Raw genomic sequence first — 27,373 nt, forward strand, 5'->3', positions numbered from 1 at the left:
GGAGTGATTTCCGCTCCGCCGGCTGGCGGGAAAGGCCTTTGGCGCCACGCCAGCCGGCGGCGGAAGGACTTCGCTGGGCGACGCATGCGCGGGAGGGTCAGCGGACGCTCACGGCATCCCCGCGCATGCGCAGTGGAGGGGGTCTCTTCCGCCTCCACCATAGTGGAGACCATGGCGAAGGCGGAAGAAAAAGAGTGCCCCACGGCACAGGCCCGCCCGCCGATCGGTGGGCCCCGATCGCGGGCCAGGCCACCGTGGGGGCACCCCCCGGGGCCAGATCGCCCCGCGCCCACCCCAGGACCCCAGAGCCCGCCCGCGCCGTCTGCCCCCGCCAGTAAGGTAGGTGGTTCAATCCACGCCGGCTGGCGAGGGTTGACAGCGGCGGGACTTCGGCCCATCGCGGGCCGGAGAATCGGCGGGGGGAGCCCGCCGACCGGCGCGGCGCGATTCCCGCCCCCGCCAATTCTCTGGTGGCGGAGAATTCAGGACAAGGCGAGGCGAGATTCACGCCAGCCCCCGGCGATTCTCCGACCCGGCGGGGGGTCGGAGAATCGCGCCCAATATCTGTAAGCATTTCAACACAAATTTTTAAGAACATTACTGCAAAAATACAAACTATAAAATATGACCATTTTTATATTTACCACGGCAGGGTATAGAGTAACAGAACAGGCCATGTGGACCAAACAGTCCATGTTGGGGTTTATGCTCACTCGAATCGCCTCTCATATTTTCTAGGCTAAATCTACAGTTATCCTCTATTCCATTCTCTCTCATATGCTTGTTCAGCTCCCTCTTAAATATATATCTAAAAGGAGCTGTTAATTCATTGTGGCTTGTTTTGTGCCATCGTCCAAGGCTAATTTCACCTTCAGTGACTCTATCCGGATTAACTCTTTCCAACCCCTCTCCTGCCTAACTGATGCTGCTTTGGTTCCTCAGAAAAAGTTATTTTTACCTGGTACTTCACTGGTGTGACATATCCCTCTTTGCGCCAATCAACATGCTTTGGAATCGCAACCGATTCTGGAATCCTCGCAAGTTGCTCAGATGGGTTCCTGGGCTTTAAGAGGCGGAATCCATTCATCTGCTCATTGAACTCCTCCAAGGTCTGAAAGGTGGCAAGAGTTTCAGTGAGGAGTGAACAACGGAACGAATCAGAGTAAGAGTGTAAAGGAATAAAGGTTAAATATTGTGGAGTTAATACTGGAATACAGGGGCAGAACAGGGGATAGGGAGGGTGAGTGGGCCTAGGTAAGGTGCTCTTTCGGAGGGCCGGTGTAAACTCGATAGCTTGAATGGTCTCCTCCAGCATTGTAGGGATCCAAATATTAGTTTAAAAGTTACTTTGAGTAAACTCATAGTACAACATATTTTAACAGCTTGCAAAAGTAACCAGGTTGACTCTCTTCACACCAAATGAGAGTTTACGGCTAAGAAATGCACACAAGTAAGCCACAATACAGCCACAGATTTGAGCCAGGGAGGTGGGATGGAAATTTTTGGAAATGGGAAGAGAAGAGGATAAAGACACTAAAAGATTTGTTTCTCAGGGGTCGGTTTGCAGGATTGAAGGAGCAGGAAGCGAAGTATGGGCTGGAGCAGGGGGAAATGTTTAGATACATGCAGGTTCGAGATTTTGCCAGAAAGGAGATACAGGGCTTCCCGGAGGAGCCGGCCTCTACAGTGCTGGAGGAGGTGCTGACGACAGGGGGACTGGAGAAGGGGGTAGTGTCAGCGGTTTACGGGACTATTTTGGAAGAGGAGAAGGCACCACTGGAAGGGATCAAAGCAAAGTGGGAGGAAGAGTTGGGAGAGGATATGGAGGAGGGGTTCTGGTGTGAGTCGGGTGTGAGGTGCTCCGGAGAGTGAATGCCTCCACCTCGTGCGTGAGGTTGGGGCTGATACAGATGAAGGTGGTATACAGAGCACACCTCACGAGGGCGAGGATGAGCCGATTCTTTGAAGGAGTGAACATTAGTTGGGGAGAGGGGGCTGGTGTGTGTTGATGGTGACTATGGGTGATTCCTGATTCCTTTTTGTCATTTATTTATGTGAACATGCGGGCTAATGTTTGGGGTTTGTTGGGAGGATGGGATCGTTGTTATTGATATGGGGATTGACATATTTGTTACTGATTATTGTTTATTGTTGGTGGGTGTAAATTTGGGGGAAAATGTGAAAAAGGAGAATAAAAATATATATTTTTTTAAAAGTGGGGATCCAACAGTGAGCAGGAAAGAAGCACTCCTGCTCCTCTTGGCCCACAAGCAATGCTGTAAAGGACACTACATTTTACATAAAGTGCACTCATCTCGCTTTAACTGCCGGGTTTCCCAAGGCCCGGGAATTCTCCAGCCAAGATTAAATTTGGGTGATAAATTAAATCTGTGGCATGCAACCTCAACCTCATTCTAAGATTTATATGACCAACCCACCTCCTGGGAGTGAGTTGGTTGCTCACCCCTACCTCATCCAACCGTGAGGCAGGTTGGGATCAAGTTTGACATTTCTTAAATTTTCACAACTTACCCAATCCAAACATTAGGGGCGCGATTCTCCACTCCCACGCCGGTTGGGAGAATCGCCTGGGCCGCCAAAATTTCTGGGGACGCCGGTCCGACGCCCACCCGCGATTCTCCCAAGCGGCGGGAACGGCCCGGTCGAGTTTCGCGGGCCACAGGCCGGAGAATCGCCGGAGACACCCAAAATGGCGATTCTCCGGCACCCCCACTATTCTGAGGCCCGGATGGGCCGAGCGGCCAGGCCAAAACGGCGGGTTCCCCCCGGCGCCGTCCACACCTGGTCGCTGCAGTCGTGGGCGGTGCGTGAACGCTGGGGGGGCGGCCTGTGGGGGTGCGAGGGGGGATCCTGCACCGGGCTTCACCTGGAATGTGGGGTGGCACGTGATCGGTGCCCACCGATCGTCAGGCCGTCCTCTCTGAAGGAGGACCTCCTTCCTTCCGCAGCCCCACAAGATCCGGCCCTCATCTTCTTGCGAGGCGGATTTAGAGAGGACGACAACCACGCATGTGCGGGTTGGCGCCGGCCAACCCGCGCATGCGTGGATGACACCCGTTCTGCAGTGCCGGCCGCGTCATCTATGCGGCGCCACTTTTACACGGGCGACAAGGCCTGGCGCATGTAGATGACACGGCCCCGATCCTGGCCCATTGTCAGGGCCTGAATCGGTCAGGACCGGGGCCGTTCCGCGCCGTCGTGAACCTCGACAGCGTTCACGACGGCGCGGCCACTTCGGCGTGGGAGTGGAGAATCCCGCCCTAGGCTTGGTTGGTCCCAATATTCTGATGAAATATTTAACTTAAGCTAAAATGCTTTAATATTAAGTAATAAAGTCAATGCGTGACATTCACTGATTGCTCTCATTGCCTGCTGCAGGCTTCTTCTCAACAGTTCTTTACCTTAATATCTCTGATCAAAGTCCTTCCCTATCTTAATACGTACCATGTCTCCAAACTGGTTCATCTTAAGATTATACGTGTGTTTGCCCATCAAGTACTCCTGATTGTGATATTCTACGAACCAGAGGTTTTTCTCCCACACCATTCTCCGACCACGTTCATCATTCTGAAAAGTTAGAGAATTGAGACCGTTTGAAAATGAAGCAGGTTTTCCACTCAACCCAATTTTTAAAAAATAAATTTAGAGTACAAAATCACATTTTTTTCCAATTAAGGGGCAATTTAGCGTGGCCAATCCACCTAACCTGCACATCTTTGGGTTGTGGGGGTGACGCCCACGCAGACATGGGGAGAATGTGCAAACTCCACACGGACAGTGACCCAGGGCCAGGATTCAAACCCAGGTCATCAGTGCTGGACTCCCAGTGCTAACCACTGCGCCACATGCCACCCTTACTCAACACAATATTAATAATCATGGAAATAAAGGGGGGGGGTCATTCCCTTCTGCAGATCTTCTCAGTGAAAACCATTATGCTCTCATCATCAGAAGCTTGTTTTGTTTAGTATTCCCATTCCTAGAGCAAGGTGAAGTTAAACTTTGTGCAACTTGTGTGACACTCAGTTGCACAGCTTGAAATACTTTATCAAAGAGGGGAAAAAAAGCTTTCCAAGAATTCAGGCGATGCTTACATTGTTGAAGATACTGACCACTGTGAAATTGGAGCTACAAAGCTAGGAGTTGCTGTGTTTAATGGCCAATCCATGCAGGGTGTTAGTTGATATAGGTTAGGTCTGCAATAGCTACAATTATCCTCAGTTTCCCTAGTCTTCTGGTCACTGCAGTGTAAAGGTTCAGCAGAGCAAAGGTTAATGTGGGACTGGAGAACAGTACCGCTCACAGTCTGATATAGAGTACATAGAATCATAGAATTTACAGTACAGAAGGAGGCCATTCGGCCCATCGAGTCTGCACCGGACTCTGGAAAGAGTACCCTACCTTAGCCCACACCTCCACTCCACCACCGCAACCCAGTAACCCCACCCAACCTTTCTTGGACATGAGGAGCAATTTATCATGGTCAATCCACCTAACCTGCAAATCTTTGCACTGTGGGAGGAAACCGGAGCACCCGGTGGAAACCCACACAGACACGGGGAGAACGTGCAAACTCCGCAGACAGTGACCCAAGCCGGGAATCGAATCTGGGACCCTGGAGCTGTGAAGCAACAGTGCTAACCAATGTGCTACCGTGCCGCCTTTATAAACAGACTTTACCTGCAGCCTCAAACAATTATTGGAAGTTCAATTTAAATTACACCGACTGCTATGGTGGGATTTGAACCCAGGTCCCCACAGTATTATCCTGGGTCTCTAACTCACTGGTGGAGTGACATTACCACTACACCATCATCCTGCCCAAAACATAGGACATACGATAAATACACAATGTAAATACATTGATATGGAGTGAAGCATACAATGGTTTCATTGCCATCACCAGACGTTTGATTCCAGATTTCTTTATATTCAATTCAAATTTAATCATTTGCCATGGCGGGATTCGAACCGGGGTCCCCAGAGCATGATTCTGGGTCTCTGACTTACTAGCCCAATGACAATACCACTACCCCACTGTCTCCACCATTAACCCCCATAATTCATTCATGGGACGTGGGCATCGCACACTGTGCCAGCATTTAATGCCCATCCCTAATTGCCCATGTGGAAGTAGTTAAGAGTCAACTATATTGCTGTGGTACACCATGATGGTACACAGTGTATGTAGTAGAGTTTGGAAGGAGCCAGTATGGAGACAGCAACCATGAGTAGGAGTTACCTTAGATATGTACATAGTTATGGGTTTCCAATAAACAGCTTATGTTCAGCCACACAAGCCTTCAGGCCTCATGGTGCCAGTGAAAGATGGCCCCAAAATTCCAGAGAAGCTCGAGAAGGACCTGAGATTCACAAAGCATGAAGAAGTAAAGAAACTGAAGCCTGATCTGAGAGAAGAGCACCTAAATTGGTAACAGAGTTGCAGATCACCTAAAAAGTTCATTGCAGATATGGGGACTGAAGGACTCCTCCAGGACGGGTGGAGATCCGCTGGCAGCCTGATCGGCTGCAGAGTGAAGGAACCCAGCAGATCAGAAAAAAGGCTGACCAAAATTCCAAAAAAATGGCAAAAAGGTTGAAAGGCAGAATAATGCAGGTGAAAAGGAGAAGCCGAGGGAAGGCAGGGTCAAGAGGCCTTGCTAAATCACAAGGGTGAGGAAAATACAGTAAACGAAAAGTTGAAATTACCTTATAAAATAGGCAACCATCACAATCAGCAGATCCAGGGCACAATTGTGATGGAACTGCAAGGCCACAGAGTGTGTGTGTGTGTGTGTGTGTGTGTGTTGGGGGGGGGGGGGGGGGGGGGGGGTGTTCAGGCAGCCCGAGTGAGGGGGACGGACGTCCCCAGAGCGAGGACAAAAATACCTAAGCAAATCACTAAATAGTTGCAGGCTAAGTCAACACAATGAAGTGCACGAACTGAAGAGTTTCACGCAGATGAGAGAGGCTAAGAAGTGGCCAAAATGCTTAGAAACAGAGTTTTTTGAAAATGCTGACACATTACCCAAGCGTAGCTGCAGGTGGCAGTGTGAAGTGAGCAGGTGGCTGTGGGATTACTGCCCTGAAAGACTCTGCAGAATCAATACGTATCCATGGAAAAACATGAGGAGTTACAAAAGATGTTGAATACTACTTCAACAAAAGCTGCATAGGACTTAGCAGTAGCGACAAAACAATGCACTGAAGCACAGCGTAAGTTGGCAAGAGGTGAAGAATTCAGCAACATGAAGAATAGAGACAGCAGAATGGAAGAACAGCAGAAGAAACTCAAGGAGACTCTCTTGAACTACAAGAAAAATCAAGGTGAAGCAATTGAGCTTTGCAAAGAACAGGAAAACCTGATGAAGGATCTTCACACACTACAAGGATCCCTCAGATCAAAGGTTATTCCCTGGGAAAATTATAGAGGGAAGCAAAATGAATTTAATGCCACTCTGTACAAACTGAATAATCAGTTGGCAGAGAGGACTCAGCAATGTTCAATATTTTAGGAGGAAGCCAAGAGACTGAAGAGCTGAATAGAAAAGAGGAGACACTGAAAGGAATAATTATAGAACCTTCCAAGCTGCAAGTGGATAATGAAGCCAGGTGTAGCACAATTCCATTACAATTTAGGACTTCACCAGAGACAGACCTGGCCAACATTGAAATCAAAATGAACGACACGGACAAGCTCCGCTGCAGAGGGAAAAAAAGATAGAAATAAGATCAGAAAATGTGAATCCGATATTGAAGCTCAAGAAAACAAAGTGCTGGATGCCTCAAACACACTGAGAACCACTGAGTTCCTGAAAAATGACATGGCGAAAATGAAAATCAAGAACCGAAAATGTCAAGCAAAGGTTGATCAGTTGCAAGAAAAAGTAGACGTTCCCATAAAGGAGCGTGAAGAGTCTCAGAAACAACTAGCAGAAGTAAAATTACAGAACGTGAGCTTGAAGGATAGCATACAGGAATTGCACACTGCTAAGGAAAGCCAACTTCCTGAGGAAGACGAGTCATGAAAAGAGCAATGAAATCCTTGAACTTCGATCCAATCTGAAGAACATGAAAGATGAGCTGAACAGTGTGAAAGACCAAATCCAGACCTTCAAAGTATAAAAGGAAGGTTCAAGGAAACAGATTGAGTGAATTAGAAAACTCGAAGGATATGTCAGTGGCCATGGAAGAAAGAGTCTGAAAGGATGCCCAGGTAATGTTTTTATCCTTATATAAGGGTTCCGCAGGCAACTCTGAAACAAAGACAATTGAACTCATCAGAGCACTTGCTGAGCTAAATGAAAAGGTTCATAAGCTTGAAAAGGAATTGAATTTTTTTTTTAAAAAGCAAATTAATATTTGGCTGAAATTGTGAAATGAAGGTTCCATTTTTGAAACATCAACTTCCAGGAAGATCTTGGTGGACCACATGGAAAAAGAAAATCTGAGTCCACTCTGGGGATGAACGGCATAAACATTCCCTTCAGAAGGAATGGGGGAAACTATCCGAATACAGCAGTCGGGTTGTCAATAAAGAAAAACGTAACATGAAGCAGCGCAAAAAGCTAATCAAATTAAGACAACAAAGTATCGGGCACACAGAGTATTATACGCTCAACACCAAACCAACAAACTGAACCAAATAAAACTGAGACTTCCATTCCTTCAAACATGACAGATTGAGATCTGGAAGTATCGTGACGCCTCCAGGCCATCCGAATTTATAAAGTCAGAGAGGAGAGAAGCGGTAGCATGTAAATTAAATATTGTATTGTAAATATATCTGGGCAAGGTAAAGGGGGAAGTGTAGTGTAAAAGTGCTCGACAGAGCAGGGGTAAATGTAGGACTGAAGAACAATATCATCCACAGTGTGATGTAGAGAGTTACATGATAGTAGACTGTATGGAGCTGTGAGGAGGATGCAGAGATGCTTCAGCGGGATTTGAACAGGCTGAGTGAGTGGGCATATGCATGGCAGATGCAGTGTAATGTGGATAAATGTGAGGTTATCCGCTTCGGAAGCAAAATAGGAATGCAGATTATTAATTGAATGCTTGTAAATTGAGAGAGGTGTATCCTCAGCGGGCCCTTGGTGTCCTCGTGCATCAGTCGCTGAAAGTAAGCGCGCAGGTACAGCAGGCAGAAAAGAAGGCAATGGGATGTTGGCCTTCATAGAGAGAGGATTTGAATGTAGGAATAGAGATGTTTTACTGCAATTGTATAGGGTATTGGTGAGGCCACAGTACTGTGTGCAGTTTTGGTGTCCTTATCCGAGGAGGGATGTTCTTGCTTTGGCGGGACTGCCGCGAAGGTTTACCAGGCGGATTCTTGGGATGGCGGGACTTTCATAGCACTGCTACCTCACGGCGCTGAGGTTCCGGGTTCGATCCGGCCCCCGGGTCACTATCTGTGTAGAGTTTGCACATTCTCTCCATGTCTGCATGGGTCTCACCTTCACAACAAATGATATGCAGGGTAGGTGGATTGACCACACTAAACTGCCCCTTAATTGAGAAAAATAATTTATAAAAGAGGAGTGAGCGGAGATCTCATTAAAAAATTTTAAAGTTTGACAGATTTTGCCAGGGTAGATTCAGAAAGAATGTTCTCGGTGGTGGGGGACTCCAGAGCTAGGAGTTTGAGCATAATGGATAATCCTTTTAAGACTGAGATGAGGAGAAATTTCTTCACCCAGAGAGTGGTGAATCTGTGGAATTCACTACCACAGAACGTAGTTGAGGCCAAAACGTGTGATTTCAAGAAGGAATTAGTTCCAGCTCTTCGGGCTGAAAGGATTAAGGGAAATACGGGGTGGGGAGGGAGGGTAAGTGGGATCAGGGTACTGAATTTGATGATCAGCCACGGTCATAATGAACGGCAGAGCAGGCTCGAAGGGCTGAATTCCTGCTTCTATTTTATATGTATGTTTCGATGTACAGTCTAAATTGAGCCAGCATGAAGGCAGCACCCATGCACGGCAATACCTGGGATATCTACAGAGGTATGGGATATCAATAAACGGTCTATGATCAACCATGCAAGCCTCCAGACCTCTTGCTGACACACCAAACAGCCTTACGATAGTCACATCCAATGGTTCAAAATGTAAACTCAATTTTAAATCTTACTTTGTTTTACTTGTGTTAATGTTTGATATTGGAGGATGCTGTGTTGGCGAACAGTGTCCAATGAGCTTTAGCTCATGGTCACCTAATTATCCCTTTTAACATGAACAAACTTGCTGTATGAGATATTCATAAGCTGCAAGTAACAGTGCCTGACGTGGAATCCAGGCAGAGGCAATAGAGGGGGAAGGATTGCCATATCCCAATAAGGGCTCGTGATCGATCACTGCTGGTAAATGGGATTAGGATAGTTAGGTGGTTGCTTTTAAACTGGCGCAGACTCGATGGGCCAAAGGGCCTTTTCTGTGCTGTATGACACTATAACTATGACCATCAATTTCTTGCTGGAAGACTAGAGGAAGAGAGGATGGGGTGTGGCCGTGGCAACTTCTAAATAGCCCGATGTACACTTCCCAGGTCTTTCTGATACTTCACTCCCATTAATGTATTTAATTTATATTGTCTCGCCTGATTCCCATGTCACATTTCAGACTGTAAGGAAATATACATTGGTGACCCCGAGGAATCGGTATGAGGATATCTTTTTGATATCTATTAATAACATAAATGTGGCTGTACAGGGCATTATTTCAAAGTTTGCAGATGACACTGTGCTCGTCCAAAAACAACCATTTTGTCCCATCTCATATGAACCCAATACCAGTTCTCAGGTATGTGGTGTTGGGTGCTCTGAGGTACAGACGAACCAACACGGTTGCGATTGGTACAACGCAGTTTTATTCCAACTAGTTATTTACACTTCTGACTTGGTACTCAGCACGTGGTGAACGTATGAGTGTCTTGTTAATGAGGTCCTGGCCTTGTCCTGTCTCCGGATGGACTGGCCAGCAGGTGTTGTGTTTCTTGTCTTATACTGTGTCTGCTCTTGTCTGTGATTGGCTGTCGTGTTATGTGTGCTAATTGGTCTGTTGGTCTGTCTATCATGATGTGTGTGTTGTGATGTGTGTTTGAATATCATGACATCCCCCTTTTTTTACAAGATTATGTGCCTACGTGGTTATAAATATAAATATGTGTCCTGAGTGCAGCTAAAGGTGTGTGTGCGTGATATTTACAGCATGTACATGTGGCGTAACTATATACAAGGGACGATGTCAGGTGTGACATGCTAACGAGGTTGTACCATAACAAAAAGAACGTTGAAATTTGGACCGATCAAACGAGGCCTGGAACGATAAAACAGTGACATGTTACAATACAGCAGTTGCTAAAATGTGACGCGTGAACAGTCTCTCTCATAAGTCCAGTCTAGTTGGTGGGCAACGAATTCGGGTTGACCGCCTCAAGGGTGGGTCGAGAACCACCGGCTGAGGTGCGAGCCTGGCCACGGGCGGTGACAGAAGGGGCATGGTATATGGCAGCTCCACGAAGTCGCTATCAGGAACCAGTGGAGGACACGGCGTCTGTGTATGGTTCCGTTGCGAGCGTGGAAGTAGGCGAAGGGCTCGGCGATTGCGCCTACGCACGGATCCATCCGGCATCCGTACCAGGAACGAGCGGGGAGCCACGCGTCGGAGAACTTCGGCAGGTGCTGACCAGCCACCATCTGGTAGGTGAATGCAGACGTTGTCTCCAGTGGCCAGGGAGGGAAGATCAGTTGCCCTTATGTCGTACGATCTCTTTTGGCGATCGCGCTGCAGTTGCATCCTATGCAGTACCGGAGCATGGTCTATTGTTGGTGCCAGGATGGAAGGCACAGTGGTTCTGAGGGTGCGACCCATCAGCAGCTGTGCTGGCGAGAGACCCGTGGCTAGTGGGGCCGAGCGATAGGCCAGCAGGGCGAGGTAGAAGTCCGATCCGGCAGCAGCAGCCTTGCAGAGGAGCCGCTTGGCAATGTGAACGCCCTTCTCCGCCTTTCCATTGGACTGGGAATGCAGAGGGCTGGACGTCACGTGTGTGAAGCCATACGGGGCCGCAAAGGACGACCATTCATGGCTGGCAAAACAGGCCCCATTGTCCGACATGACAGTCATCGGAATGCCGTGGCGAGCAAAGGTGTCTTTGCAGGCCCTGATGACAGCAGACGATGCAAGATCGTGCAGGCGCATGACATCTGGGTAATTGGAGAAGTAGTCCACTATGATAACATAGTCCATGCCAAGCGCGTGAAATAGGTCGACACCCACCTTCGCCCAGGGGGACGTCACCAGTTCATGGGGCAGAAGCGTCTCAGGAGGTTCCGCCGGCTGAAACCTTTGCAGGTAGTACAGTTGATCACCATGTTGGCAATATCGTCACTGATGCCCGGCCAGTATACCGCCTCTCGGGCCCTCCGTCTGCACTTCTCGACCCCCAAGTGGCCTTCGTGTATTTGATCGAGAACCAGCTGGCGCATACTGTGCGGAATCACAATCCGGTCCAGCTTCAGAAGGATCCCATCAATGATGGCTAGGTCGTCTCGCACATTATAGAACTACGGGCACTGCCCTTTGAGCCATCCTCCCGTCATGTGGCGCATCACTCGCTGTAAAAGGGGGTCGGCCGCTGTCTCTCGGCAGATGCGGGCCAGACTGGAGTCGTCAGCCGGCAGATTTGCCGCTGTCAAGGCCACCTGTGCCTCGACCTGACATACGAACCCCTCCGCATCTGGCGGCGTGCTCACTGCTCTAGATAGGGCATCCGCCACGATGAGGTCCTTCCCTGGAGTGTAGGCCAGTTGGAAGTCGTACCTCCTGAGTTGAAGTAGGATGCGCTGGAGGAGAGTGGTCATCTCGTTCAGGTCCTTGGTTATTATGCTGACCAGGAGGCGGTGGTCAGTTTCGACCGTGAACCGTGGAAGACCATAGACGTAATCGTGGAACTTGTCAAAACCGGTTAGCAAGTCCAGGCATTCTTTTTCGATTTGCGCGTAGCGCTGCTCTGTGGGGGTCATGGCCCGCGGCTCATAGGCAACCGGGGCCCATGACGACGTGTCATCCCTCTGCAGGAGCACTGCTCCAATGCCGGATTGGCTGGCATCAGTTGAGATTTTGGTGGGACGAGACGTGTCGAAGAACGCCAACACTGGTGCCGTGGTGAGTTTGCGTTTGAGCTCCTCCCATTCCAGCTGGTGTGTGTGCTGCCACTGGAACTCTGTAGATTTTTTGACGAGGTGGCGCAGAGCCGTCGTGTGGGAGGCAAGGTTGGGAATGAACTTCCCCAGGAAGTTGACCATGCCAAGGAAGCGTAGGACAGCCTTCATGTCGGCCGGCTGCAGCATGGCTGTGATGGCGCTCACCTTGTCTGCATCCGGACGGACCCCTGACCGGGAGATATGGTCCCCCATGAACTTCAATTTGGTCTGGCCAAAGGCGCACTTGGCTCGGTTGAGGCGCAGGCCGTTTTCCCGTATGCGGGCAAAAACGCGTTGGAGACGATGTATGTGCTCCTGTGGTGTGGTGGGCCAGATGATGACATCGTCCACATATACGCGCACCCCTTCGATGCCTTCCATCATCTGCTCCATGATTCTGTGGAAGACCTCGGATGCCGAGATGATGTCAAATGGCATCCGGTTGTAGCAGAATCTGCCGAAAGGGGTGTTGAAGGTACATAGATTTCGGCTGGACGGGTCCAGTTGGATCTGCCAAAATCCTTTAGAAGCATCCAGTTTCGTGAATATCTTCGCTTGGGCCATTTCACTGGTGATCTCCTCCCGTTTGGGTATGGGATAATGTTCCCGCATAATGTTATTATTAAGGTCTTTGGGGTCTATACAGATGCGGAGCTTGCCAGAGGGCTTCTTGACACACACCATGGAGCTGACCCATGGCGAGGGCTCCGTGACCCTGGATAGGACCCCTTGGTCCTGGAGATCCTGCAGCTGCAGCTTGAGGCGGTCTTTAAGTGGCGCAGGAACCCTGCGAGGTGCGTGACCGACCGGGATGGCGTCTGGTTTGAGGCGAATTCGGTAGGTGTATGGCAGTGTTCCCATGCCTTCGAATGCCTCCTGGTTGTGGGCGAGAAGCGATTGGAGCTGTGTGTTGAACTCTGCATCCGGGAAGTCAGACGTGCCGTCTGGAGAGAGAGAGAGAGAGAGAGAGAGAGAGAGAATTTGTTGCACAAGGTGGAGAGCCTTACATGCCTGTGCGCCCAGCAGGGAGTCCTTCGATGAGCCAACTATCTCGAACGAGAGTGTGGCCGTGTGTGTTTTGTGTGTCACCTGGAGCTGGCAGGATCCCATGGCCGGGATAACGTTCCCGTTGTAGTCGACCATCTTGCACCGGGATGGCTGGATTGGTGGTCTGACCTTCATGGCATAGAATGCTGACGATGCTATGAGGTTGGCGGAAGCGCCAGTGTCCAGGCGGAAAGTGATCGGCGATCGGTTGACCGTTAGGGCGGCACTCCATTCATCAGCCGGATTGATGGTGTTGACCCGGTTCACATCAATGACCGCAACCCGGAAGGCGTCTTGGTCATCTGTGTCGTCGGTTTGGATGTCATGATGTGGAGGCTGGATGGTCCGCACGTGTCTGCGAGGTTGTCGGAGCTGTGGAAGATCCACAGGTTGAGCCGCTCAACAGTAGGCAGCGTAGTGGCCCATCTTGCCACAGCGTAGGCATTGTCGGGTTTTTGCAGGACATTGTCCTTTTAAATGTGCAGCTCCACAGTTGCCGCACGTCATGACCTCATGGCGTCCGTTACACCACTGCGCATGTGCAGTTCGGTCTTGCGTCGGGCGCGCCTGCGCAGCACGTCCCTCAGTGTTGCCGTAGGTTTTGGCGCGCACAAACGCGGGAGGCCTCAAAAAGCACGCGAAACGGCCGCCCTCGCCCGTGCCACGGGCCGGGAGAAACTCGATTGCCTGTATGCGTTCGGCCTCGTGGGCGGCCTGGTTTGCCGATTCGATCGCTTGGGACCCCCTCCGTGCCGATTCGGTCGCCTGAAATTGGGCATAGCGGCTGGTCGCATTTTCATGCAGGACACAGGCTTCAACTGTAGATGCTAAGGTCAGGCCTTTAATTTTTAGAAGCTGCTGGCGTAGGCCACTGGAGGCAACGCCAAAAACGATCTGGTCCCAGATCATGGACTCGGAGGTGGTGCCGTAACCGCAGGACTGCGCGCGTATGCGGAGGTGTGTCAGGAAGGGCTGAAAGAGCTCATCCTTACCTTGTAGGCGCTGCTGAAAGATATACCTCTCAAAGCTTTCATTGACCTCAACGTTGAAGTGCTGGTCAAGCTTGAGGAGGACCGTGTCATATTTAGATTTGTTCTCGCCTTCCGCGAACACCAAGGAGTTTTATACATCGATGGCGTGCTGACCTGCGGTAGTGAGGAGCATGGCAATCTTTGTTTCGTCCGAGGCGCCCTGTTTTTCGTTGGCTCGCATGTACAGTTCAAATCGCTGCTTGAAGAGCTTCCAATTGGTGCCTAGGTTCCCAGCGACTTGCAACTGCTGCGGTTTGTTGTGGGTGTCCATGGCTCAGGATGGCAGATTTGCTGGTAAGTATCGATTCACTCACTGGTACCATGTGGTGTTGGGTGCTCTGAGGTACAGACGAACCAACACGGTTGCGATTGGTACAACGCAGTTTTATTCCAACTAGTTATTTACACTTCTGACTTGGTACTCAGCACGTGGTGACTGTGTGAGTGTCTTGTTAATGAGGTCCTGGCCTTGTCCTGTCTCCGGATGGACTGGCCAGCAAGTGTCGTGTTTCTTGTCTTATACTGTGTCTGCTCTTGTCTGTGATTGGCTGTCGTGTTATGTGTGCTAATTTGTCTGTTGGTCTGTCTATCATGATGTGTGTGTTGTGATGTGTGTTTGAATATCATGACAAGGTGGAGGGTGTTCACTTGCCAATCTACCAGAGGGCAGCCGTGTAATCTGAGCCCGAGTCCGTCTCACCAACGGTGAGGGAAAATCTTCTCTATAATTTATGCCCATTGCTGGGTTTCGTTATATTTGCTTCAGGGATGTAAGTGACACTTATCTTCACTTTTTCATGGGCAGCAAGCATCATTGTTGCCCATCCCTAATTGCCCTTGAACTGACCTTGCTAGGTCATTTCAGAGTCAACCACAATGCTGTGGGTCTGGACTCACATGTGGGGGAGACCAGGTAAGGATAGCAGATTCCCCTTCTTAAAGGACATTAGTGAGCCAGGTTTACAAGTTTCATGGTCACCATTAACGAGACTAACTTTATATTCCCGATTTAATAATAGAATTCACATTTCACCACCTGCCATGGTAGGATTTGATCCCTGATCCCCAGAGTATTAACCTGGATCACTAGTGCAGCAACATCACCATTATCTCCCCCTATTATTCATTGTTCATCCTTCGTTGTCCTGCATCAGGGGAGGTGATGGTGTAGTGGTCTTGCCACTGGGCTGGTAATCCACATACCATGGGTAATAATCTGGGGACCCAGGTTTAAATCCCACCAAGGCAGATGGTTAAATTTGAATTCAATAAAAATCTGAAATTAAAAGTCTATGATGATCATGAAACCATTGTCGATTGTTGCAAATGCCCTTTAGGTCCCGAATGTCCTTTCGGGAAGCAAACCTTTCCTGGTCTGGCCTACATATGACTCCAACCCACAGAAATGTGGTTGACTCTTAAATGGCAGGACAGACCACCTGGCATAGACCTCGGAAACGGCGATGGAAACAATAACAGCCTGGACAACCCTAACATCGAGGGGCTTTTGCCAAGATTGGGAGAGCTGCCCCAGTCAAGGAACACAGACTTCAATCATACAGTTAATGTCCCACTATCAGTATCCCTGGGTATGGCCTGTCCCACCGGTATAAGTGTAGACAGTCAGGAGGGAGTTGCTCTGGGAATCCTCAACATCGACTCCGGATCCCATGAAGTTTCACGGTACCAGGTCAAAAATGGACAAGGAAACCCCCTGTTGATTACCACGTACCAGTCCCCCCTCAGTTGATAAATCAGTAATCCTCCCATGTTGAACATCATTTAGAGGAAGCAATGAGGGTGGCAAGGGTGCAGAATGTACACTGGGTAAGGAACCTCAACGTCCATCACCAAGAGTGACTAGGTAGAACCACTACTGACCCAGCTGGTCGAATTCTAAAGGACATAGCTGCTGGACTGGGCGAATTAAATTCCCAACTTGTTACGGTGGGATTTAAACTCATGATTACTCCTCAAGTACCCTAACCACTTCCAGGTGCGGCTATGCAGAGCTAGGTCGCATGTTCGGTAGCTCCCGCTTGGAACGGACTTTTGGGCTCTTTACAGGGCCCCCATGGCATTTGTTTGACATTTCCCGGTGTGGGAAGAAGACTGCAACATTCCCCCGACAGTGTCCCCCAGGAATGGTATGTCTCTTGGTTACCAGACCCGGCAGAAACAGTAAAAGATTTGGCTGTAACTGCAGGGTAAACAGAGGCTCTTCCAGCATGCAGGCGGGGGGAGGGCAAGCTTAAAGCTGCAAGCTGACTTGAGGGCCTTTATTAAAGGTGAATTCTAGCAGCAGAGGGAACAACTGTGAAAAGATCTACCAAGGCCACTGAAGAAGCGGGGACGAGGCTTCCGGTGGCGGCCATGGAGGAGTAGGTCGCGCATTCGGCAGCTCCCGTCTGGAACAGACTCTCAGACCTTTTTCAGGAGTTTCCACAGACTTTTTGGGGCAGATTGGTGAAGCGAACACTGCCAAAAGGATTCCCTCTCGAGACTTCCGGTTGCGGCTATGTGGAGCTAAGTCGCACATTCGGCGGCTCCCGCAAAAACGGACTTTTGGGCTCTTTTCAGGGCCCCCAAAGGCACTTTTTCGACCTTTCCCGGTGTGGGAAGGAGTTAATAATAGCTCCCCGTCAGTATATGGCTTTAACTAAGAGCGGGGCGACAAAAAAAGGTGGTGGTGGACCAGAAGAAGGGAGGGAAGAAGGACAAGATGGCGGCGGGCGGAGACCAGGCAGCGTGGAGGCAGTGGGCAGAGCAGCAACAGGAGGTTATCCAGCGCTGCCTCAGAGAGATTAAAACGGACCTGCTAGAGACGATGAAGGCTTCTATTGATAAGCTGCTGGAGACACAGACGGCCCAGGGGGTGGCAATCAGAGAGGCTCGACAAAAGATCTCTGACAATGAGGACGAGATCTTAGGCCTGGCGGTAAAGGTGGAGGCGCACGAGGCACTCCACAAGAAATGGCAGGAGCGGTTCGAGGAGGGCCGGGTACAATCGAGTGAAGGCGGTTCTGCACAGAAAGGGGGTGAAGTTTGGCATGTTGCAGCCGGCGCGACTGTGGGTTACCTACAAGGACCGGCACCATTATTTTGATGCTCCGGAGGAGGCGTGGGCCTTTGTTCAGGCCGAGGGTCGGGATGGACGATTGGGGACTGCGGTGGATATGTTATGCCTATTTTTGGTTCGGGGGGGGGGGCCTTTGCATTGTTTTGGGTTTCTTTTTCTCTGTGTTTTTCTCTTTTGGGTTGGGGAGGGTGGATGGGGCGGGTTGGGCACTGTTTTGGTTGGTGGCGGGGCCTGGTAGGTGGAGAGCGCGGGCTTTTTTCCCGTGCCAAAGACTGGGGGGGGGGGGGGGGGGGAGTGAGGATTGTTTCCCGTGCTTAGAACAGAGGGGGGAGGGGGAGAGCCTGTGGATGGGGAGCAGGAGAGGAGGGTGTGCCACACAATGGGAGGAGTCGAAGGGGAGGCGGGAGTGGCCGGGGTCAGAAGGAGTCAGCTGACTTGCGGAAGTGGAATGGGGGAGTAAACCAGCTAGGATGGGTCCTAGCCAGGGGGGTGGGGGGGTGGGTGGGGGGAATCGAGTTGTTGCTGCTAAGGTTAAGGAGGAGCTGGAGCGAGTGGGGGGGTCGAGACGGGGGTATGCCACTGTGGGGAACGGGCCAGGTGTGGGGTGCGGGCGCGTGGCTGGCCGAGGAGGGGTCATGGCTAATCGGCGGGGGAGTGGGGCGGGTCGCCCCCTGATCCGGCTGGTAACCTGGAATGTAAGGGGACTGAATGGGCCGGTTAAGTGGGCCCGCGTGTTCGCGCACCTGAAGGGGCACAAGGCGGATGTGGTTATGCTCCAGGAGACACACCTGAAGGTGGCAGACCAGGTAAGACTGAGGAAAGGGTGGGTAGGTCAGGTGTTTCACTCGGGGCTAGATGCCAAAAATCGAGGGGTGGCGATCTTGGTGGGAAAGAAGGTGTTATTCGAGGCGTCGAGCATTGTGGCAGATAATGGCGGTAGGTACATAATGGTAAGTGGTAAGTTGCAGGGAGAGAGGGTGGTACTGGTCAATGTGTATGCTCCGAACTGGGACGATGCGGGTTTTATGCGGCGTATGTTGGGTCGGATCCCAGACTTGGAAGTGGGGGGCCTGATAATGAGGGGAGACTTTAACACGGTGCTGGATCCGGCACTGGATCGCTCCAGGTCTAGGACGGGTAGGAAGCCGGCGGCGGCTAGAGTGTTGAGGGGATTTATGGACCAAATGGGAGGGGTGGACCTTTGGAGATTTGCAAGGCCGGGGGCTAGGGAATTTTCATTCTTCTCATGTCCATAAGGCTTATTCTCGAATCGACTTTTTCATTTTGAGTAGGACGCTGATAGCGAGAGTAGAGGATACTGAGCATTAGGCAATAGCCATTTTGGACCACGCCCCGCATTGGGTGGACTTGGAGATGGGGGAGGAGAGGGACCAGCGCCCGCTGTGGCGCTTGGAGGTGGGGCTGTTGGCGGACGAGGAGGTGAGCGAGCGGGTCCGAGGAAGTATAGAGAGGTACTTGGAGACCAACGACAACGGGGAGGTCCGAGTGGGGATGGTATGGGAGGCACTGAAGGCGATGGTGAGGGGAGAGCTGATCTCCATTAGGGCCCACAAGGAGCGGAGGGAGCGGGGGGAGAGGGAGAGGCTGGTGCGGGAGATGGTGAGGGTAGACAGGAGGTATGCGGAAGAGCCTGAGGAAGGATTATTGAGGAAGAGGCGCAGCCTCCAGGCCGAATTCAACCTGGTGACCACCAGGAAGACGGAGATGCAGTGGAGGAAGGCCCAGGGGGCGGTCTACGAGTATGGGGAAAAGGCAAGCCGAATGCTGGCGGATCAGCTTCGGAAGCGGGATGCAGCTAGGGAGATCGGGGGAGTTAAGGACAGGGGAGGGAGCGTGGTGCGGAGTGGGGTTGGCATCAATGGGGTCTTCAGGGACTTCTACGAGGAATTGTACCGATCCGAGCCCCCACGGGAGGAGGGAGGGATTGGCCGTTTCCTGGACCAATTGAGGTTTCCAAAGGTGGAAGAGGGACTGGTGGCGGGACTGGGGGCCCCGATTGGGCTGGAGGAGCTGATCAAAGGGATAGGAAGCATGCAGGCAGGGAAGGCACCGGGGCTGGATGGTTTCCCGGTCGAGTTCTATAAAAAATATATGGACCTATTGGGCCCGCTGTTAGTTCGGACTATTAATGAGGCAAGGGAGGGGGGGGCTTTACCCCCGACGATGTCCCGGGCACTGATCTCCTTGATCCTGAAGCGGGACAAGGATCCCCTGCAATGTGGGTCTTACAGACCAATTTATTTGCTAAATGTAGATGCCAAGGTGAAGACCTTGAAGACCAGACGGGGTTTGTGAAGGGGAGCTAGTTGAACGCGAATGTGCGGAGGCTTTTGAACGATATCATGATGCCTGCGAGGGAGGGGGAGGCGGAGATAGTGGTGGCGATGGACGCTGAGAAAGCCTTCGATAGGGTAGAGTGGGGGTACCTGTGGGAGGTGCTGAAGAGGTTCGGGTTTGGGGAGGGGTTTGTCAGGTGGGTTAGACTGTTGTATGAGGTCCCGATGGCGAGTGTGGCCACAAATAGGAGGAGGTCCGAGTACTTTCAGTTGCACCGAGGGACGAGACAGGGGTGTCGCCTGTCCCCCCTGCTCTTCGCACTGGCGATTGAACCCCTGGCTATGGCACTGAGAGAGTCAAGGAACTGGAGGGGGTTGGTGCGGGGTGGGGAGGAGCATAGGGTGTCGCTTTATGCGGACAACCTGCTGCTGTGTGTGGCGGACCCGGTGGGAGGAATGCCAGAGGTAATGAGGATCCTTAGGGAATTCGGGGACTTTTCGGGGTACAAGCTCAATATGGGGAAGAGCGAGCTGTTCGTAGTTCAGCTAGGGGACCAGGAGAGGGGGATTTTCGAGCTCCCACTAAAAAGGGCGGAGAGGAGCTTCAGATATTTGGGGGTCCAGGTGGCCAGGAGCTGGGGGGCCCTGCATAGGCTTAACTTTACAAGGCTGGTGGAGCAAATGGAGGAGGAGTTCAAGAGGTGGGACGCGTTGCCGCTGTCCTTGGGTAGGGTGCAGTCAATCAAAATGACGGTGCTCCCAAGGTTTTTGTTCCTGTTCCAGTGCCTCCCCGTGTTTATCCCGAAGGATTTTTTCAGGCGGGTTAACAGGAGTATAATGGGGTTTGTGTGGGCGCAAGGGACTCCGAGGGTGAGAAGGGTGTTCCTGGAGTGGAGTAGAGATAGTGGGGGGGCTGGCGCTGCCCAACCTCTGTGGGTACTACTGGGCTGCCAATGCAACAATGGTGCGCAAGTGGGTGATGGAGGGGGAGGGGGCTGCATGGAAGAGGCTGGAGACGGTGTCCTGTGTGGGTACGAGTCTGGGGGGCGCTGGCAACGGCGCTGCTGCCGCTCCCTCCAAGGAGGTATACCACGAGCCCGGTGGTGGTAGTGGCCCTCAAAATTTGGGGGCAGTGGAGGCGGCATAGGGGGGAAGTTGGGGCCTCGGCGTGGACCCCATTACGGGGGAACCACCGGTTCGCCCCAGGAAGAACAGGTGGAGGGTTTTCGGGGTGGCACAGGGCAGGGATACGAACGTTGGGGGACCGGTTTGTGGACGGGAAGTTCGCGAGCTTGGGTGAGCTGGAGGAGAAGTACGGGCCCGGGGAACACCTTCAGGTACTTACAGGTAAGGGCGTTTGCCAGACGGCAGGTGGTGGAATTCCCACGGCTACTGCCACACACAGTACAGGACAGGGTGCTCTCGGGGGGGTGGGTGGGATTGGGGAAGATCTCGGAAACTTCCCAGGTGATGCAGGAGGAGGAGGAGGCCTCGGTGGTGGAGGAGTCGGGAGAGGAGATCGAAGAGGGGACATGGGCAGATGCTCTAGGGAGAGAGAACTCTTCCTCTTCATGCGCGAGGCTCAGCCTCATACAGTTTAAGGTGCTGCACAGGGCACACATGACCGGGACAAGGATGAGCCGGTTCTTTGGGGGTGAGGACAGGATTAAGCCGGGACAGAAGATTCCTGGACCCAGACAAGTGTTAGCAGATAAGTGGATGCTGTCTACCTGGGTCATTTATCAGGAAGTGCTGAGGGAGAGAGGGGAAAGAGTGGGTCCAAACATTGAGGGGAAAATCAATATTAGAACAGAAATCATTCATTATTTAGTTATGGTACACAGGAAGAAACAGATTGCAGCATTTTGAAGAACTGAAAATGCAAACATTCTTTCTTCCTCTGCAGCACCAAGGTGGTCAATAGTTTCCTGTTCAAATTCAGTTATTGCTCTTTGTGCTGCTGACAGTCAGGCTGCTCGTGGAGTTTGTACAAAATCTCCAAATATTCTTTTTTAATTCTTCCATGGGATGTGGGGGTCACTGGGAGGGTCAACATTTGTTAACTATCTCTAATTGCCCTTGAACTGAGTGACTTGCGAGGCCATTACAAAGGGAAGTTAAGTGTCAATCACATTACAGTCGATCTGAACAATGGCAGCCGTCTACAAGATGCACTGCAGGAACACCCCAAGGCTCCAGAGGCAGCACCTTCCAAACCCACCGCCGCTCCATTTAGAAGGATAGGGGCAGCAAACACATGGGAACATCATCACCTGGAAGGCCCCCTCTAAGCCACTTACCATCCCGACTTGGAAATATATCGTCGGTCCTTCACTGTCGCTGGGTCAAAATCCTGGAACTCTCCCTATCAGCACTCTGGGTGTACCTGCACCTCAGGGACTGGAAGCGGTTCAAGAGGGCAGCTGGACAATAAATGCTGGCCAGTCAGTGATGCCCACATCCAGCAGTGGAATTTTTAAAAGCCAAATGTTGGCCGGGTTTCTTTCCCTAAAATGACATTAGTGAATCAGATGGGTTTGTAAACAATTGGATTGCCGCAGGTTCTATAGTTCCAAAGATTGCCAGCTGCAAATGCTCACTTTATTGTAACATATTTACAGCCATGAGAACATTCCCTTAGCTTTTCTCTTTTTGAAAAAAAATCATTCAGGGACTTGGGTGTCTCTGGCTAAGCCAGCATTTATTGCCCAACCCTAAGTGCCCTTGAGAAAGTGGTGCTGAGCTGCCTTCTTGAACCACTGCAGTCATAAGAGTCACACGGCACAGAAAAGGCCCTTTGGCCCATCACATCTGCGCCAGTCAAAAACAACCACCTCGCTATTCTAATCCCATTTCTCAGCACTTGGCCCATAGCCTTGTATGCCTTGGGATCACAAGTGCTCATCTAAATAGTTCTTAAATGTTATGAGGGTCTGGGACACAGTGGTTAGCACTGCTACCTCACGGCACCAAGGACCCGGGTTCAATCCCGGCCCCGGGTCACTGTGTGTGGAGTTTGCACATTCTCGCCGTGTCTGCATGCGCCTCACCCACACAACCCAAAGATGTGCAGGGTAGATGGATTGGCTACGCCAAACTGCCCCTTAATTGGAAAAGAAAATGAATTGGGTACTCTAAATTTATAACAAATAAATCAAAAATGTTATATTGGTCTCTACCTCCAACACCTTTTCAGGCAGCAAGTTCAAAACTCCCACCACCTCTGGGTAAAACGTTTTTCCTCACATGCCCTTCTACCCCTTACCTTAAATCTATGCCCACTGGTCAATGATCCCTCCACCAAGGGGAAAAGTTTCTTCCTGTCTATTCTTACTATGCCACTATCTTGCCCCCCCCCCCCCCCCCCCCCCACCACCTCAAACTCCTCTGCTCCAAGGCAAGCAATCCAAATCTATCCAATCTCTCTTCAGAATTAAAACTCTCCAGCCCAGGCAATATCCAGGTAAATCTCCTCTGCACCCTTTCCAGTGCTATCACGTCCCTCCGAAATTGCGGATTCCAGGATTGCACACAATACTCTCGCTGTGTCCTAATCAACATTTTATACAACTCCAGCAGAACCTCCGTGCTCTTAAACTCTATGCCTCAGCTAATAAAGGCAAGTATACCGTGTTTGCCTGCTGCGTTTTCCTGGGTGCCGTATCCTCGCCAGCAGCGGGATTTTCCATTCCCGCCACCAGCCAATAGGATTTGCCATTGTGGCCACCCCATGCTGCCGGGAAACCCGCAGGAGACTGCCAGCACAACGGAGAATCCTGCCAGTGGAGAATCCCGCTGCATATGTCTTCTTAACCACTATCCACCTGCTCTGCAATCTTAAGGGTTCGGTGTACATGCACACCAAGGTCCTTCTGATCCTCGGTGCTTCCCAGAGTCCTGCCATTTATCATGTATTCCCTAGCCTTGTTTGTCTTGCCCAATTGCATCACCTGACACCTAGCCGGCTTGAATGCCATTTGTCACTGATCAGCCCATCTATATCCTCCTGTAATCCAAAGCTATCCTCCTCACTATTTACCACCCCACCGGTGGTTAGCACTGCTGCCTTACGGCGTCAAGGACCCGGGTTCGATCCCGGCCCTAGGTCACTGTCCATGTGGAGTTTGCACATTCCCCCCCATGTCTGCCTGAGTCTCAACCCCACAACCCAAAGATGCACAGGGCAGGTGAATTGGCCATGCTAAATTACCCCTTAATTGGAAAACAAATGAATTGGGTACTCTAAATTTATATTTTAAAAAAAGCATTTTGAGAGATGCTTGGGGCAGCACGGTAGCCTTGTGGATAGCACAATTGCTTCACAGCTCCAGGGTCCCAGGTTCGATTCCGGCTTGGGTCACTGTCTGTGCGGAGTCTGTACATCCACCCCGTGTGTGCGTGGGTTTCCTCCGGGTGCTCCGGTTTCCTCCCACAGTCCAAAGATGTGCAGGTTAGGTGGATTGGCCATGCTAAATTGCCCTTAGTGTCCAAAATTGCCCTTAGTGTTGGGTGGGGTTACTGGGTTATGGGGATAGGGTGGTGGTGTTGACCTTGGGTAGGGTGCTCGTTCCAAGAGCCGGTGCAGACCCGATGGGCCGAATGGCCTCCTTCTGCACTGTAAATTCTATGAAAACAGCTCTATACCGAGACTGAGAAAAGTGCTACATAAATTCAAGCTCTGTTTAACACTTTTAAATTAACTAATAATCTACAGAACTGTTGCGTCCTCATCCATCCTCAGGCAGTTTGCTATTTTGTTCCCTCACCTCGGTGTACTGCTTCTGGTGAAGCATCTTCCAGTTCTCCCAGCCTTCAGTCAGCAGTGGATCAAACAATGATGAGGTAGTGACGGTCAGAACCATGATCTGGAAACTCCCGAGAAATAGGAGGACGTTCATGATGGCTTACCTGAAAAACAAAAAGACATCAGAAATGACTTCTTCTGCTTGTTACAAGTTTTATCATTCCAGCATGAACAGCACACCAACTGAGCAGCTGTTCGCTCACAAACATTGTCCTGCTGTTAGTAATCAATGAGGAAGGTCTTTATTGCAATGGCATTGGAGTAGAAGAACAAAGAAGTTTTGCTGTAATTGTACAGGGCTTTGAAGAGACTTTGGAGTAGAATAAAAGTTTTGGTCATTTCTTAAATTAAAAATTAAAACTATAATTTTTTTAATGTGAAGACGAGACTTTGCCGCCATAAGGACTGTGCGGTGATCACTCCTACCAATACTGTCCTGGACAGGTGCATCTGCTGCAGGCAGGTTGGCAAGGAAGAGCTCAAGTATTTTTTTCCCCCATTGGTTTCTTCACCACCTGCCGCAACATTGAAGTCCATCACCCAGAGTACGTTCTGTGCCCTTGCCACCCTCAGTGCTTCCTCCAAGTGGTGTGCAAAATAGGAGGGAGGGGGTGGGGCAATAGGCATTACGTGGTAATCGGTGAACTGAGCAGTGACTTTTGCTCACCCAGTAACACATTCTGCAATCTTCCCTTTATGTCACTATCAGCACCTTCCATTGTCCTTCATTCTGCCATTAACATAGTAACATGAGTAGGCCATTCAGACCCTCGAGCCTGTCCCGCCATTCAATGAGATCATGGCTGATCGATAGCCTAATTCCATATACCTGCCTTTGGACCATATTCCTTAATACCTTTGCTTAACAAAGATTTACATATCTCTGATTTAATATTAACAACTGATAAAGCATCAATTGCCATTTGTGGAAGAGAGCTCCAAACCTCTACCATTCTGTGTGTAGAAGTGCTTCCTAACATCTCTCCTGAATAGTCTGGCCTTAATTTTTAGACTATGCCCCCTAGTTCCAGAATCTCAAATTAGTGGAAACAGTTTATCTTTATCTACCCGGGGCTGGATTCTCCGCCCCGCCACTTTTCAGCCTCGACCCGCCGGCGGATTTCTCCGTTACGCCGGCCAGTCAATGGGGTTTCCCATTGTGGGGCAGCCCCACGCCGTCGGGAAACCCCTGGGCGCCGGCAAAACGGAGAATCCCACCCCCTGTCTTTTCCAGTTAATATCTTGAAGACTTCAATCACTCACCCTTGACCATCTAAACTAGGCCTAATTTGTATAATCTCTCCTCATAACTTAACCCCTGAAGTCCAGGTCTAATTCTTGTAAACCTAGGTTGCACTCCCTCCAAGGCCAAAAAAAGCCTTCCTGAGGTGTGGTTCTCTGATATGCTCACTGTACTCCAAAGGGGGTCTAACCAGTGTTTTTGTAAAGCTATAGCATAACACCTGTGGCCTTATACTCCAGTCCTCTAGATCTAAAGGTCAGCATTCCATTAGCCGTGATTATTTTCTGCATTTGTTTGTGGCATTGTAAAGATCTATGCACCTCAACCCTCAGGTCTCTCTGGACATCCACTGTATTTCGCTTCATACCATCTGGCAAGTACCCTGATCTATCCGTTTTTGGTCGGAAATGGATAATCTCACATTTTCTTTCACAGAAATCCATCTGCCACAGTTTTGCCCATTCACCAAATCTAATTTGTAATTTTATGCTGTTATCTGGAACATACAGTGCAGAAGGAGGCCAGTCGGCCCATCGGGTCTGCACCGACCCACTTATGCCCTCACTTCCACCCTATCCCCATAACCCAATAACCCCTCCTAACCTTTTTGGAAACAAAGGCCAATCCACCTAACCTGCACAACTTTGGACCGTGGGAGGAAACCGGAGCACCCAGAGGAAACCCACGCAGACACGGAGAAAACGTGCAGACTCCGCATAGACAGTGACGCATCGGGGAATCGAGCCTGGGACCCTGGCGCTGTGAAGCCACGGTGCTACCGTGCTGCCCCCTAAACAATCTACAATGCCACCAACTTTGGGTCATCAGCAAATTTGGATATATACCTTTCAATGTCATTATCCAAGTGATGAATGAATAATGTGAACCATTGAGGCCCTAAAACAGATCCCTGTGGGACACCACTAGCCACATCCTGCCAATTTGAGTATCTACCCAAAATCCCTACTTTTTGTCACCTGCCACTCAGACAATTTCCCAGGCATGTGAATGAAAATGAAATGAAAATCGCTTATTGTCACAAGTAGGCTTCAAATGAAGTTACTGTGAAAAGCCCTTAGTCACCACATTCCGGCGCCTGTTCGGGGAGGCTGTTACGGGAATTGAACCGTGCTGCTGGCCTGCCTTGGTCTGCTTTCAAAGCCAGCGATTTAGCCCTGTGCTAAACCAGCCCCTCTGTGCAAAGAACCTACCTCTGACATCTCCATGTCATGTCAGTAATTTGCCCCCAATTCTATGAGCTTCTATCTTAGTTAACAATCTTTTATGTGGGACTTTATCAAATGCCTCCTGGAATTTCATAAAAACATCCCCTGTCCATTACCTTTGTCACCTCTCCAAAAAATTCAAGAGGTTTGTCAGGCATGACCTATCTGTTATGAATCCTGCTGGCAAAATATTTTGAGGTGTTCAGTTACCCTATCCTTGATTCTAAACTCCAACAATTTCTCCACCACAGATGTTAGGCTAACTGCTCTGTAATTTGCTAGTTTTTCTCTTTTGACCTTCTTAACATGAGCAATTTTTCAATCCAGAAGAATGGCTCCGGAATCTAAGGAACTTCGGAAGATTATAGTTAGGGCATCTACAATGTCCTCCCCTACTTTCTTTAACATCCTCGGAATGAAATC

The 27,373-nt window shown here is 50.4% G+C and overlaps 1 protein-coding gene across 4 annotated transcripts in view; it reads right to left on the reverse strand.

Moving 5' to 3' along the window:
• LOC140395244 (procathepsin L-like) overlaps nt 1-27,373 on the reverse strand; it is a 77,112-nt gene that overhangs the window by 23,953 nt on the left and 25,786 nt on the right. For 3 of the 4 annotated variants that reach the window (XM_072482797.1, XM_072482796.1, XM_072482798.1), the window contains 3 exons: nt 24,444-24,585; nt 3,466-3,588; nt 959-1,111 (listed from right to left, as the gene is read on the reverse strand). In XM_072482797.1, coding sequence (XP_072338898.1) covers nt 959-1,111; nt 3,466-3,588; nt 24,444-24,575 — 408 coding nt within the window. In that variant the 5' untranslated portion in view covers nt 24,576-24,585. The remainder of the gene's footprint in view (nt 1-958; nt 1,112-3,465; nt 3,589-24,443; nt 24,586-27,373) is intronic. The other variant, XM_072482799.1, reaches the window with a different exon arrangement.

Source organism: Scyliorhinus torazame, chromosome 18, assembly GCF_047496885.1.
Source record: "Scyliorhinus torazame isolate Kashiwa2021f chromosome 18, sScyTor2.1, whole genome shotgun sequence".
NCBI lineage: Eukaryota > Metazoa > Chordata > Chondrichthyes > Carcharhiniformes > Scyliorhinidae > Scyliorhinus > Scyliorhinus torazame.